The sequence below is a fragment of the Lolium rigidum genome, chromosome 5 (genome assembly GCF_022539505.1).
Source record: "Lolium rigidum isolate FL_2022 chromosome 5, APGP_CSIRO_Lrig_0.1, whole genome shotgun sequence".
NCBI lineage: Eukaryota > Viridiplantae > Streptophyta > Magnoliopsida > Poales > Poaceae > Lolium > Lolium rigidum.
In genome coordinates, this window is record NC_061512.1 from 228,438,091 (window position 1) to 228,449,609 (window position 11,519).

General features: G+C 44.2%; 1 protein-coding gene and 1 pseudogene across 1 annotated transcript; one reads left to right on the top strand and one right to left on the bottom strand.

The window, feature by feature from the left end:
- Positions 1-371: 371 nt before the first annotated feature.
- Positions 372-1,060, bottom strand: LOC124658373 (glucosamine 6-phosphate N-acetyltransferase 1-like). Its single transcript, XM_047196722.1, has one exon. The coding sequence runs from the start codon at positions 1,058-1,060 to the stop codon at positions 557-559; it is 504 nt and encodes a 167-aa protein (XP_047052678.1). The 3' UTR covers positions 372-556.
- A 90-nt stretch (positions 1,061-1,150) lies between these two features.
- On the top strand, positions 1,151-4,314 carry LOC124657193 (annotated as a pseudogene).
- Positions 4,315-11,519: the final 7,205 nt, after the last annotated feature.

Genomic DNA, 11,519 nt, shown 5'->3' on the forward strand with positions numbered 1-11,519 from the left:
TTCACCAAATGCTAAAACTATTTGTCTTCTCGTCAAATATTAAGCCCATTCCTTTTTTTTCTTTACAAGCACCAATGTCCAAAAACAGTTAGACATAATTTGCTTACCTATTTTGCATACTTGATTTTAGAATTACAAACGTGCAGTGAAAATGTTGTTACAACAATTACAAACGGAGGTAGTGATTTCTCTATTATTGCGATGTTCTAAGATTGCTTTTAGCACCTCAAGTGAAAATCATATGCAATCATGAGAACGATTATTTGGATCTCAGTGTAACTACATCAAGCTGTATTCATCAGAATGAGAAAAGTGCAGCTCATTTTGACGTGATTAGCTATAAACGGCAATGCCAGTGCAAGCCACAGTCATCACAAGTTCATGGAAGCAGCAAGGATTGCTACTTTGATAGATTGCAAATCTTTAACCAAGACAATTGTTCAAATCATCAAGCCATAAAAGCACAAATAATAATTCCAATCACATTTCATCGATAAGTCAACAGCTACTAGTAGTAAACATCACCAGGAAGAGATCCGAGAAAGCGGAACCTAGATCAGAAGTAGAGCCCCATCTGGACGTTCTTCTCCTCGAATCCGATCTTGGCGTAGAACCCCTTGAGCTCGGGGGTGCAGTTCAGTATGGCCTTGTAGCACCCCCTCCCCCTGGCGTGCTCCACGAGGCGGCGCACGACTCGCTCGCCGAGGCCCCGGCCGCGCGCGGCGGCGTCCACCACCACGTCCTCGACGTGGCCCACGGTGCCGCAGCGGCGGATGAACTTGCGCTCCACGAGCACCGCCCCCGCCGCGGCGAGGCGGCCCGTGGCGGCGTGCTCCGCAACGAGGACGAGGTGGTCGGCGCCGAGGCGCGCGAGCTCCGCGAAGCGGGTGCGGTAGGCGTCCTCGGTGAGCGGCGCGGAGGGGGAGAGCTGCGCGAGGAGGTCGCAGAAGCCCTTGGAGATGTCCCCGAGCTCGAGCGGCCGGATGCGGTACGCGTCCGCGTCGTCGCCGGCGCCGGCGACAGCTTCCGACGCCACCGGATCTGCTTGCGGTTGCTCCATCGGCCTGCCTGCGGCCGGGGAGAGAGAGAGTTGCGTCAAAATAGGCCCAGTTTCTGCTATATGGGCTGGACCATGTTAGCCCATCAGCTAATGTATATGGGCCAGGTAAAATAACGACAGCCGAGTGAATCTTTAAAAAAAACAGGTGAACCTTCCGAGATTTTGTCCGTTTATATCTCCATTTCGAAATCCACCCTCCCGAAGCCACGCGCCCAAACAGAGCCAAAAAAAAAGTCCTCCCCAAATCGAAACGGCTCTCGTCGCCATGGTCGCCGCCCCCGCCGCCGGCGCCGGCGAGGCGACCCCGCCCCAGAACCGCCTCCCTCCCGCGTATCCGTCCGTTCGTCCTCTTCGTCGTCCTCCCGACGCCGCTGTGCCCTCTCGAGCCGGTTCCGCGAACCCGCGAGCCCGCGGCGGCACGCGTGGGTCTCGCTCCAGGGCCGCCTCGTCGGCGCCGAGGAGGCGGCGTCCGCCCAAGTGGCCGCGCCCGGCCTCCCCAAGGAAGAGGCGATGGCGTGGGAACTCTTCAGCCCGCTCCACCGCGTCCTCCTCGTCGCCACCGTGGCCGCCGCTTCATCCCGATCCCACGCCGCCCGCCGCATCGAGCAGCTCCAGCGGTCGATTCATTTTAGGGTTTGCTTCTGTTTGTCTCCTCCGTTTTTATCTTATCTTATATTGATACTCAATGATGATGGCCATTGATGATTAACCTGCGATATTGAAGATGCCTGCATAAGTTCATCCCGTTTAGACCATTTATTGTGCATAGATCATTGGGTTCCACTGCAACTTCAAACATTTTTATTTTGGAAGTAAGAATTTATATTGTTTGGCATGTTGATCCAAGTGAACTGGAAAAGTAATGCTTTCTGTTTACAGGATGAGGTGCTGCAAAGCATGCAGCAGAAGCTGGATGATCTGTTCGGCGAAATGAACTCCCTGCAACAGCAGTATGTCAAGTGTGACAGTTTCATTTCGGCCGAAAAGGAAAATATTGAGTTGGTAAGCTGCAATAAGCTAGGACAATGCTGTGTGTCATCTCGAGCAGAAACTGCTGCTACTCCTCAGAAGACAAAGGTAGAATGTGTTTGCAGAGAGTAGTTGCCTGAGGTACTTTTCATCTCAATTATATTTTCTTATGGTGGATAAACTTGCAGGATTTCTGTCGAACCGATGATGTAAGAGCGATGTAGTTGATAGGTCTAGTGTAAGTCTTGTGGATCACGAGGAGCGCCGGATGTCAGACCTCTCTGACTTTTGTTGGAGTGTTGTGTCCTCAGTGGATACTCATGTAAACGGGGACAATCAGGTAATAAGACTGCATCTGCTACGGTGATGACATCTTATTTATGTGTACAGTAATTTATGAGCATCATTTTTCTATGCAAATACACCTATACATTTCCTCTGCTCTCATCAACATTTCTCAGTGTTTGAACACATAAAGTTCTTACTGATGACACGGGTAAGTTTCATCCAGCTAAGTTCCCTGGCGGCAGAACAAGAGTTGTATAACATTCAGAAGGAATGTGAAGAGAAAGATGCAATTATAAAAGAACTAACTGCAGCTGCACATACATCTAGCAATGCTGATGCCAAGGTACGTATTATCATGATGCTTCCATGGTGCTTTTCAGATGGCATATCCTAACAACATTTTTTTCTCTTTTTTTGCAAGTAGAGAATCGCAGAGTTGCAGGATATTCTTAAAAGGAAAAATATGGTAATATCTAAGCTGAAGAAAGATATGTCATCTCTGAAGCAGATGGTAAGCTGTTCTTCCAAGATATTAGCTAGAAATTACCTGCTTAAGGTAAAATGCTGAGTTCTCATTTTTTGTTTCTTTGATGACAATAGGTTGTTGAACTGACAAGGGCTAAAAGGGCATCTTCTGTCAACTTAAACACAGTCTCTTCTGAACTGCCAGTGATGTCAAACAATCTTTTATATGATATGAGCAGCAGTAGCCCGTCATCATCAGATTCTGAGTCTCCTGTAACGCCGAGAGAATTGCTCAATGTTCATCTTACCGATGGCACTCCAGGAAACTGTGAATCCAAAGGAAGCTCTAGAGTATCAGTGCGAAAAACATCTCTTCCCGCAACAAAATCATCAGCTTGCAACCTGCGCCCTGCTATCCCGTTCAAAGAGACCTGTTTAAACCCAAAAGTAGAAACAAGTTCTGTTGGTAGGCAGAAGCAGCTTGTATCCTCTAATGGTGATTTTAAAAAGACTAGACGACAAAGTTACCAAGACTTGAGGAATAAGGCTACAAAGAGATGGATGTAGAGTCTAGACTGCAAGTAGTTATTTCCAGAGAGGTATACTGCTTATGCTTTATTTCATTTTATCTCTTTGAATGATGAAGTCTATCAAATATTGTGTGTCCAAAAGGAAGAAGAAATCCGTCATATGAGTCATTTGGTTCAGTTCATCTTTGTAGAACTGAGAATCCTCCATGAATTCAATATTCTTATCAATCGTTTTGACATCAATTAGAGTTTTCTTGTGGTTGTGTCTTCCTGCTAGTTGTCCTTGTCTGTTGCCACCCATCATCGTTGCTAGTGGTAGTCATTACTTGATCTTCCTCAGGAGAAAGGAAAATTGCAGTTAAGCTTACCTAGTACGCTAGTACTAGAAAAATGGACCGAGGGACGCACTTCTTTAAGACCATGACAATCTAGCACTTTGATATTCTATCAAATGGACATCTTGAACTAATTGGTTGAGCGAAGTGCCTAGATTGTATCTCCTGATATTACTTGGATATTGGTTTCTTCCCTGTTAGAATTTTCCATGCCATTAGCTGTTACAAACGCCTTTTTAGTATGACATGTCTAAGAACTCAGACTATTGCACATGTACCTTTCTTGTTTCCCCACTTTATAGGTAAGCACACTCTACTTATATGATAATGATGTCATTGATTACATACTGTCGCTAATGATGTAACAGCCAGTTAACTTCATTCCCCTTCTTGCTGCAATAGAAGGCAACAATCTCTTCTTGGGACTTCCTAATTGACCTTTATTTTCTTACCATTTCAGATGAGGAAGAAAGGAAGTTGGTTGGTTCTGTTGATTTTGTTGGGTAGTCTGTCAGAGTGATGCTTCCTAGCTCTCGTGCTGTCGTCTCGTCAAAAAAATTATGGATGCATTCAAGCTGCTGCATATTTTAGTTATGTCTGTCATGGAACTAATCAATCCATGATCTATTGGCTCGCCATCGGTATCTGCTCCGTTGTAAATTATGTCCCTTGGATCTAAACAGTCTGCGTCTCTCTGGTCCCTCGATTCTTGAATCTATCGTTTATATTTAATTGTCGGATTAGTTTATCCGATGGAATCTTTGAGCTCATTTTTAACTAAATTATCTGACTCCAAATAGCTAGATTGTGGTGGTGAAGCTATTTTTTTATACAGTCTAAGAATTTTCATGTCAGGGTAGCAGTCACCAAGAACTCTGCTTATGCATTTTGTCCAGCTGAGGCCTTATTTGGTACTAGAGTGTTTGTGGGGATTACTGGGATAATACTCTAGAGTATTGGGTGAAACCCTAACGTCACCCAATCCATGCAAAACCCCATCCCCAATCCACTAGGTAAGGGTAGAGTATTGGAGATTGAAAAAATACACTAAGATTTGAGAAAAAGTGAGGATAAGCGGGGATTAAACTCGCTCAATACTCTAGCACCAAACATGTATTTAGAATAAGTGGGTATTTGGAGTTTGCTACGGTTTGTCCCCGCTAATCCCCACTAATACTTTGGCGCCAAACAAGGCCTGACAGATTTTCTTTCCTGATAGTACACTATCTTTTTAGTTGCAAAGGAGTGTTTTGCCACAGATCTTAAATAACATAACCTATCCTGTTAAACAATCATCATTGGCTCAGTCCAATTCAGGGAGGCTAGCTTGCGTTTCCAATTGGTTGGCCGGCTGCTCCTGCATCTTAGTAGTTTACTGGGTTGTCACCCTGAAGGGGAACAACGCCCTCCTGACTGACTGACTGTGTACCGCTGACGAGGTACATGTACAATTGTCTGAGTTCTTAGACATGTCACAGATTGACGCCACAGGTCGAACAGTTGCTAAGCTTAGCTCTTGCTGGAACCTTCTGTTAAGCAGTTTGAACTTTTTTTTATTGCCTTGCGATCAAGCCATCAGTATCTCCATAATAAAATGATCAAAATCATCAGGAGGAGTGTGGTGACCACGGATCACAGATTGAAAAACACAGGAATGGTAAAAGAACACTAATTTTTTTTTTGAGGGCAGGTAAAAGAACACTAATCATACAGTTTCGCCTGAGGATTGCAAAACGGAAGGTCCAAAGGCCGCCCGTCACCGTGTAACTTCGTTGGCCCGAGGCCACGATCCCATTAAACCGCCGCGATCATCCGGACTTTGTCCCTAGCCCTGAGAGCATCTCCAGTCCCTCCTCCAAAACGTCCCTCAAATGTCTTCAGAAATGCCGGACACTTAACCGAGCCTAGCTGCGCCCCAAAAGCTGTTTCGGTGTTTTGATCCAGCGCGATCGAATATAGTGTTCATCGCCCTGAGGCCATCTCTGCTACAGGGGTCATTGCCACAGCGCCACGCGGAAGCCGCGCCCCTCGCCATGTAGGTAAAAGTAATGCATGTACCACCCCCATTTCATGACCCGACACCCCTCCCGTGGCCGTTGATTTCGCCGACCTTTTGGACAGACCTGATTCCATAACGACTCCTCTCACCGAACCACCCATTTCTCCGCCGGTTGGTTGCCGACTCGGGCCCGAACCCAGCGACTTCTTTGAGCGAGCACTCGCGCACGCAAGGTGTTTAGCCGTTTGTTTGGTAGGTGACACCGCTGTTGTTTCTTGCCTCTCTTTCCGCTATTGTTTTCGTTGGTGATTTCATTTTGTCTCATAGATATGTATACTGACGATGAGATGATGATACATCAATTGATGAAGGAAGATGGCGCATTCGACACCGACGTTCATGAGCACTTATCGATCCTTGCTTGCCTTCAAAAAAAAATGCCGCCAAGCTGAAAAAGGGGCCATGGCGTGGAGGTTTGAAGCGTGGAAGAAATAATGGAGGGTCATACCATTCTCTACACCAACTACTCCATCGACGGGCCAACATACGCTGCCAATATTCGGAGGCGCCATAGGATGAGCAAAGATGAGTTCATGAAAATTATTCATGGCGTGAGAAAATACGACAAGTACTTTAAGCTAAAGCACGACATCATCGACACCCCCTGATTTCTCATCAATCTAGAAGTGCACAGCTGCCATGAGCATGCTTGCATATATGGAGCCCCTGTCGATGCATGTGACGACTACCTTCGCATGATGAGTCCACTGTCATCAAATGCATGTACAGATTCCGCACAAAAGTGGTGGAAAAGCTCGGCAAAGACTATTTAAGAGGGCCAAATGAAGCAGAGATTGCTAGGATCATGGCACAAAATGGAGCGTGAGGATTTCCTCAGATACTTGGAAGCATCGATTGCATGCCGTGGTCATAGAAGAACTATCCGTTTGCTTGGCAAAGTTTGTACAAAGGGCATCACGGATAATGCAGTGTGGTACTTGAGGCTACGGCAGATAAAGACATGTGGATCTGGCATCGTTCTCTGGCATGGCGGGATCGCACAATGCCATGAAATGATCTTCGGTGTTCATGAAACTTTTGGAAGGTCATGCTCCACCATGCAACTATGAGATCAATAGAGACTTATTACCAAAAGGTACTATCTATCTGATGGAATCTATCCAAAATGGGTGACATTTGTCAAAGCAATCTTCGTGCCTCTAGGTCAGAAGAATTACCACTTTCACTGAGTGCTAGGAGAATTGCAGGAAGATATCGATGGACATTTGGTGTGCTCCAATCTCTATTTGCTATTGTTCAGTACCGTACTCTTACCTGAACCCACCAAAGATGTCGATGTCGCTGATTTCACACGACCGTGCCACTGGTGATCTCGCTTGGTTTACCAGGTGGATTCGTCCTAGATGAAGGCAAGATTTTCAAATTGGGTGAAGTGTTCGACCGCAATTGTCAACCCGATTTCACTGAAAATTCTCGTTTGGAACTCAATTCTAGACGCCTCAGACCGTTTGTGGGTGCCAAATTTTGTGGGGAAATCATACCATGTTCCATAGAGAGATGGATTACGAGGTAAAGGAGGAAGTCAACGAGTGATACCAGGGACGGGATACACGATGTACCCAACATCGTTCCTTCGCTCTGCGAGTAAAGACCTACTGCCGCTTATGCGATTATAGATTGTATAGCGATTATAAAGTTGCTCGTCGACTTCAGATATGCGATCAGCTCTAAGGCGAGTTGTGCTGGCTACTCATGGCTCCTCCAAGGATCGTCTTGTGCGTGCTTATAAAAGGGGATGGCAGAGGGCTTTACGTTTTTTTTGGTACCCGAGTAGGTACGGGTCTTGGAGTTCTAATACCACTCGACCTATATTACTTGTCTTCTACGAGAAATTTTCTTGACATCTTGATCAATGACTCTGTTGAGCGCCAATTGAAATCTCATTTTGTGTAAGCCCAACTTAGGAGCGACCGGAAGTAGGCAATACCCATTTGGGATTCCCACTATAACTCGCGGTTGGGAACTAGTAGTTCCGTGGGTCTATGATCTTGGATGAGCTAATTTTCACTATTTTGGGTGGGCACGTCACATGACTGGGCAGCTCAAGAAAGAGAAACTCGGTCTATTTTCAAAAATAGATGATTTAGAGGCAATCACTGAACTGAGACCATTAACGACGCAAGAAATTGACCTCAAAATTCAATACAATGCAGCGTTAGCTGGTCTACTGTGTGAGGAGGAACTCAAATGGTACTAAAGATCTAAGACCTAGTTCCCGCTCGGAAGGAGATTCGAATATGAGATACTTTCATAGTGTTGCAAATGGTAGGGACAGAAATAAACTCATTCATTCTCTTGTTCAGGATGAGGGCGTGATTGAAGGTCATGGGCAGCTGAAGTCGTACATTAGGTCTTATTACAAAACCTTGTTTGGCGCCTAGGAGGAAGCAAATGTATCATTGGATGAATCCGAGGATTGATGATAGGCTCTTATTCTGAAGAGGAGCTAAGGAAGGTTGTTTTTCAAATGGAACATAATAAGACGCCAAGTCCTGATGGATTTCCGGCTGAATTCTATCAAACCTTCTGGGACATCATTAAAATTGATTTATTGGACTTGTTTGCCAAACTTCATGTTGGGCAACTTGAATTGTTCCGTACAACTTTGGAGAGATCATCCTACTACCAAAAGTTAATGGTGCGGAACGGATTCAACAATACATACCAATATGTCTTCTTAACATTTGCTTCCAAATTTTCATCAAAGTAGCTACTATTAGGCTTAATTCGGTGGCTGATCAGGTGGTGCGCCCTACTCAGACGGCTTTTATGCAAGGTTGATATATCCTAGATGGAGTTGTGATATCGCATGAAACAATCCACGAAATGCTTCGTAAAAAGTTGAATGTGGTGATCCTCAAAATTGACTTTGAGAAATCCTATGATAAAGATAAATGGTCCTTTCTTCAACAAACTCTCAAAACGCAAGATTTCTATGATGAGTGGCGCACATTAATTAATAACATTTTTTGGAGGAAGTGTTGCCATCAAGGTCAATGACGACGTTGGCATATACTTTCGTACAAAAAAATGGTTGAGGCATGATACGTCTCCAACGTATCGATAATTTCTTATGTTCCATGCTTGTTTTATGATAATACCTACATGTTTTATACATACTTTATGTCATATTTATGCGTTTTCCGGAACTAACCTATTGACGAGATGCCGCAGTGCCGGCTCTCGTTTTCTTCGTTTTTGGTTTCAGAAATCCTAGTAAGGAAATATTCTCGGAATTAGACGAAATCAACGCCCAAGATCTTATAATTCCACGAAGCTTCCAGAACACCCGAGAGGGACCAGAGGAGAGCCACAGGGGGCCCACACATGAAGGCGGCGCGGCCCAGGGGGGGCGCCCCCCTGTTGTCTGGTGGCCCTAGGTCTCTTCTGACGCCGCCCTTCCGCCTACTTAAAGCCTCCGTCGTGAAAACCCTAAACGAATAAGCCAAGGTACGAGAAACCTTCCGCAGCCGCCGCCATCGCGAAGCCAAGATATGGGGGACAGGAGTCTCTCGTTCCGCACGCTCGCCGGACGGGGAGTGCCCCCGAAGGCATCTCCATCGACACCACCGCCATCTTCATCAACGCCGATGTCTCCCATGAGGAGGGAGTAGTTCTCCATCGAGGCTAAGGGCTGTACCGGTAGCTATGTGGTTAATCTCTCTCCCATGTACTTCAATACAATGATCTCATGAGCTGCCTTACATGATTGAGATTCATATGATGAGCTTTGTATCACTATCAATCTATGTGCTACTCTAGTAATGTTATTAAAGTACTCTATTCCTCCTCCATGGTGTAACGGTGACAGTGTGTGCATCATGTAGTACTTGGCATAGGTTATGATTGTAATCTCTTGTAGATTATGGAGTTAATTATTACTATGATAGTATTGATGCGATCTATTCCCCCTTTCATAGTGTGAAGGTGACAAATGTGCATGCTATGTTAGTACTCGGTATAATTGCAATGGTTTATCATGCACTCTAAGGTTATTTAAATATGAACATCGAATGTTGTGGAGCTTGTTAACTCCGGCATTGAGGTGCTCTTGTAGCCCTACACAATTAGTGGTGTTCATCATCCAACAAGAGAGTGTAGAGTGGTTTTATTATGTGATCAATGTTGAGAGTGTCCACTAGTGAAAGTATGATCCCTAGGCCTTGTTTCCAAATACTGCAATCATCGCTTATTTACTGTTCTGCTGCATCTTTACTTCCTGCACGCCAGCAAGCTATTTTCTAGCGCCGTCGCTACTACTCATATTCATTCATACCACTTGTATTTCACTATCTCTTCGCCGAACTAGTGCACCTATACATCTGACAAGTGTATTAGGTGTGTTGGGGACACAAGAGACTTCTTGTATCGTGATTGCGGGGTTGCTTGAGAGGGATATCTTTGACCTCTTCCTCCCCGAGTTCGATAAACCTTGGGTGATTCACTTAAGGGAAACTTGCTGCTGTTCTACAAACCTCTCGCTCTTGGAGGCCCAACAATGTCTACAGGAAAAGGAGTGTGCGTAGACATCAAGCATTTTTCCGGCGCCGTTGCCGGGAGGAAAGGTAAAAGGCATTCACACTCCGGTCCCGTGTAACCAAACACTTTTCTGGTACCGTTGTGAGTGCTCGAAGCTATTTCCTTTAGATCCTGCAATTGCATCTTTTTGTTTCTTGTTTTTATTTTCACTAGTTAGGCATAATGGAAAGCAACTGTGAGCTTTTTAAGTTATTTCCTGATTTAAGACATGGATGGTTTGATGCGGAAATTAAAAAACCTATGGAACCTTATTTGCATGCTAGTAGTAATATTAGTATGAACGCTTTGAACACCATTGTTGATAATGATATAGAAAGTTCTAAGCTTGGGGAAGCTGGTTTTGATGAGCATGATATTTTTAGTCCCCCAAGCATTGAGAAGAAAATTTTCTTTGATGATACTCGCCTCCTATTTATGATGATTATAATGATAGTAGTCTTTTGGTGCCACCTACTATGGAGGATAAATTTGATTATGATTACAATATGCCTCCTATATTTGATGATAGCTACTATGTTGAATTTGCTCCCACTACAATTAATAAGAATGACTATGCTTATGTTGGGAGTAGTAATTATTTTATGCATGAGACTCATGATAAGAATGCTTTATGTGATAGTTATATTGTTGAGTTTGTTCATGATGCTACTGGACATTATTATGAGAGAGGGAAACATGGTTATATGCATCTTAATAATATTAAGTTTCCCTCTTTATGCTGAAATTTTTGAAGTTACATTTGTTTTATCTTTCTATGCTTGTTGCATTATGCTTCATGAATTTGTTTATTTACAAGATTCCTTTTCATAGGAAGTGGGTTAGACTTAAAAGTGTTTCTTATTTGTTTCTTGATGCTCTCTTTTGCTTCAACTCTTATTTCTTGGGAGTGCATCATTGAAATTGCTGAGCCCATCTTAATGGCTATAAAGAAAGCACTTCTTGGGAGATAACCCATGTCTTTATTTTGCTACAGTAATTTTTGTTTTATATTTGAGTCTTGGAAGTTTTTACTACTGTAGCAACCTCTCCTTATCTTTATTTTATTGCATTGTTGTGCCAAGTGAAGTCTCTAATAGAAGGTTGATACTAGATTTGGATTACTGCAGCAGAAATAGTTTTCTTGCTGTCACGAAATTGAGTCACTACGTATGTAGGTAACTCAGAAAAATATGCCAATTTACGTGCGTGATCCTCAGATATGTACGCAACTTTCATTAGTTTTGATTTTTCTCATCTGAGCAAGTCTGGTGCCT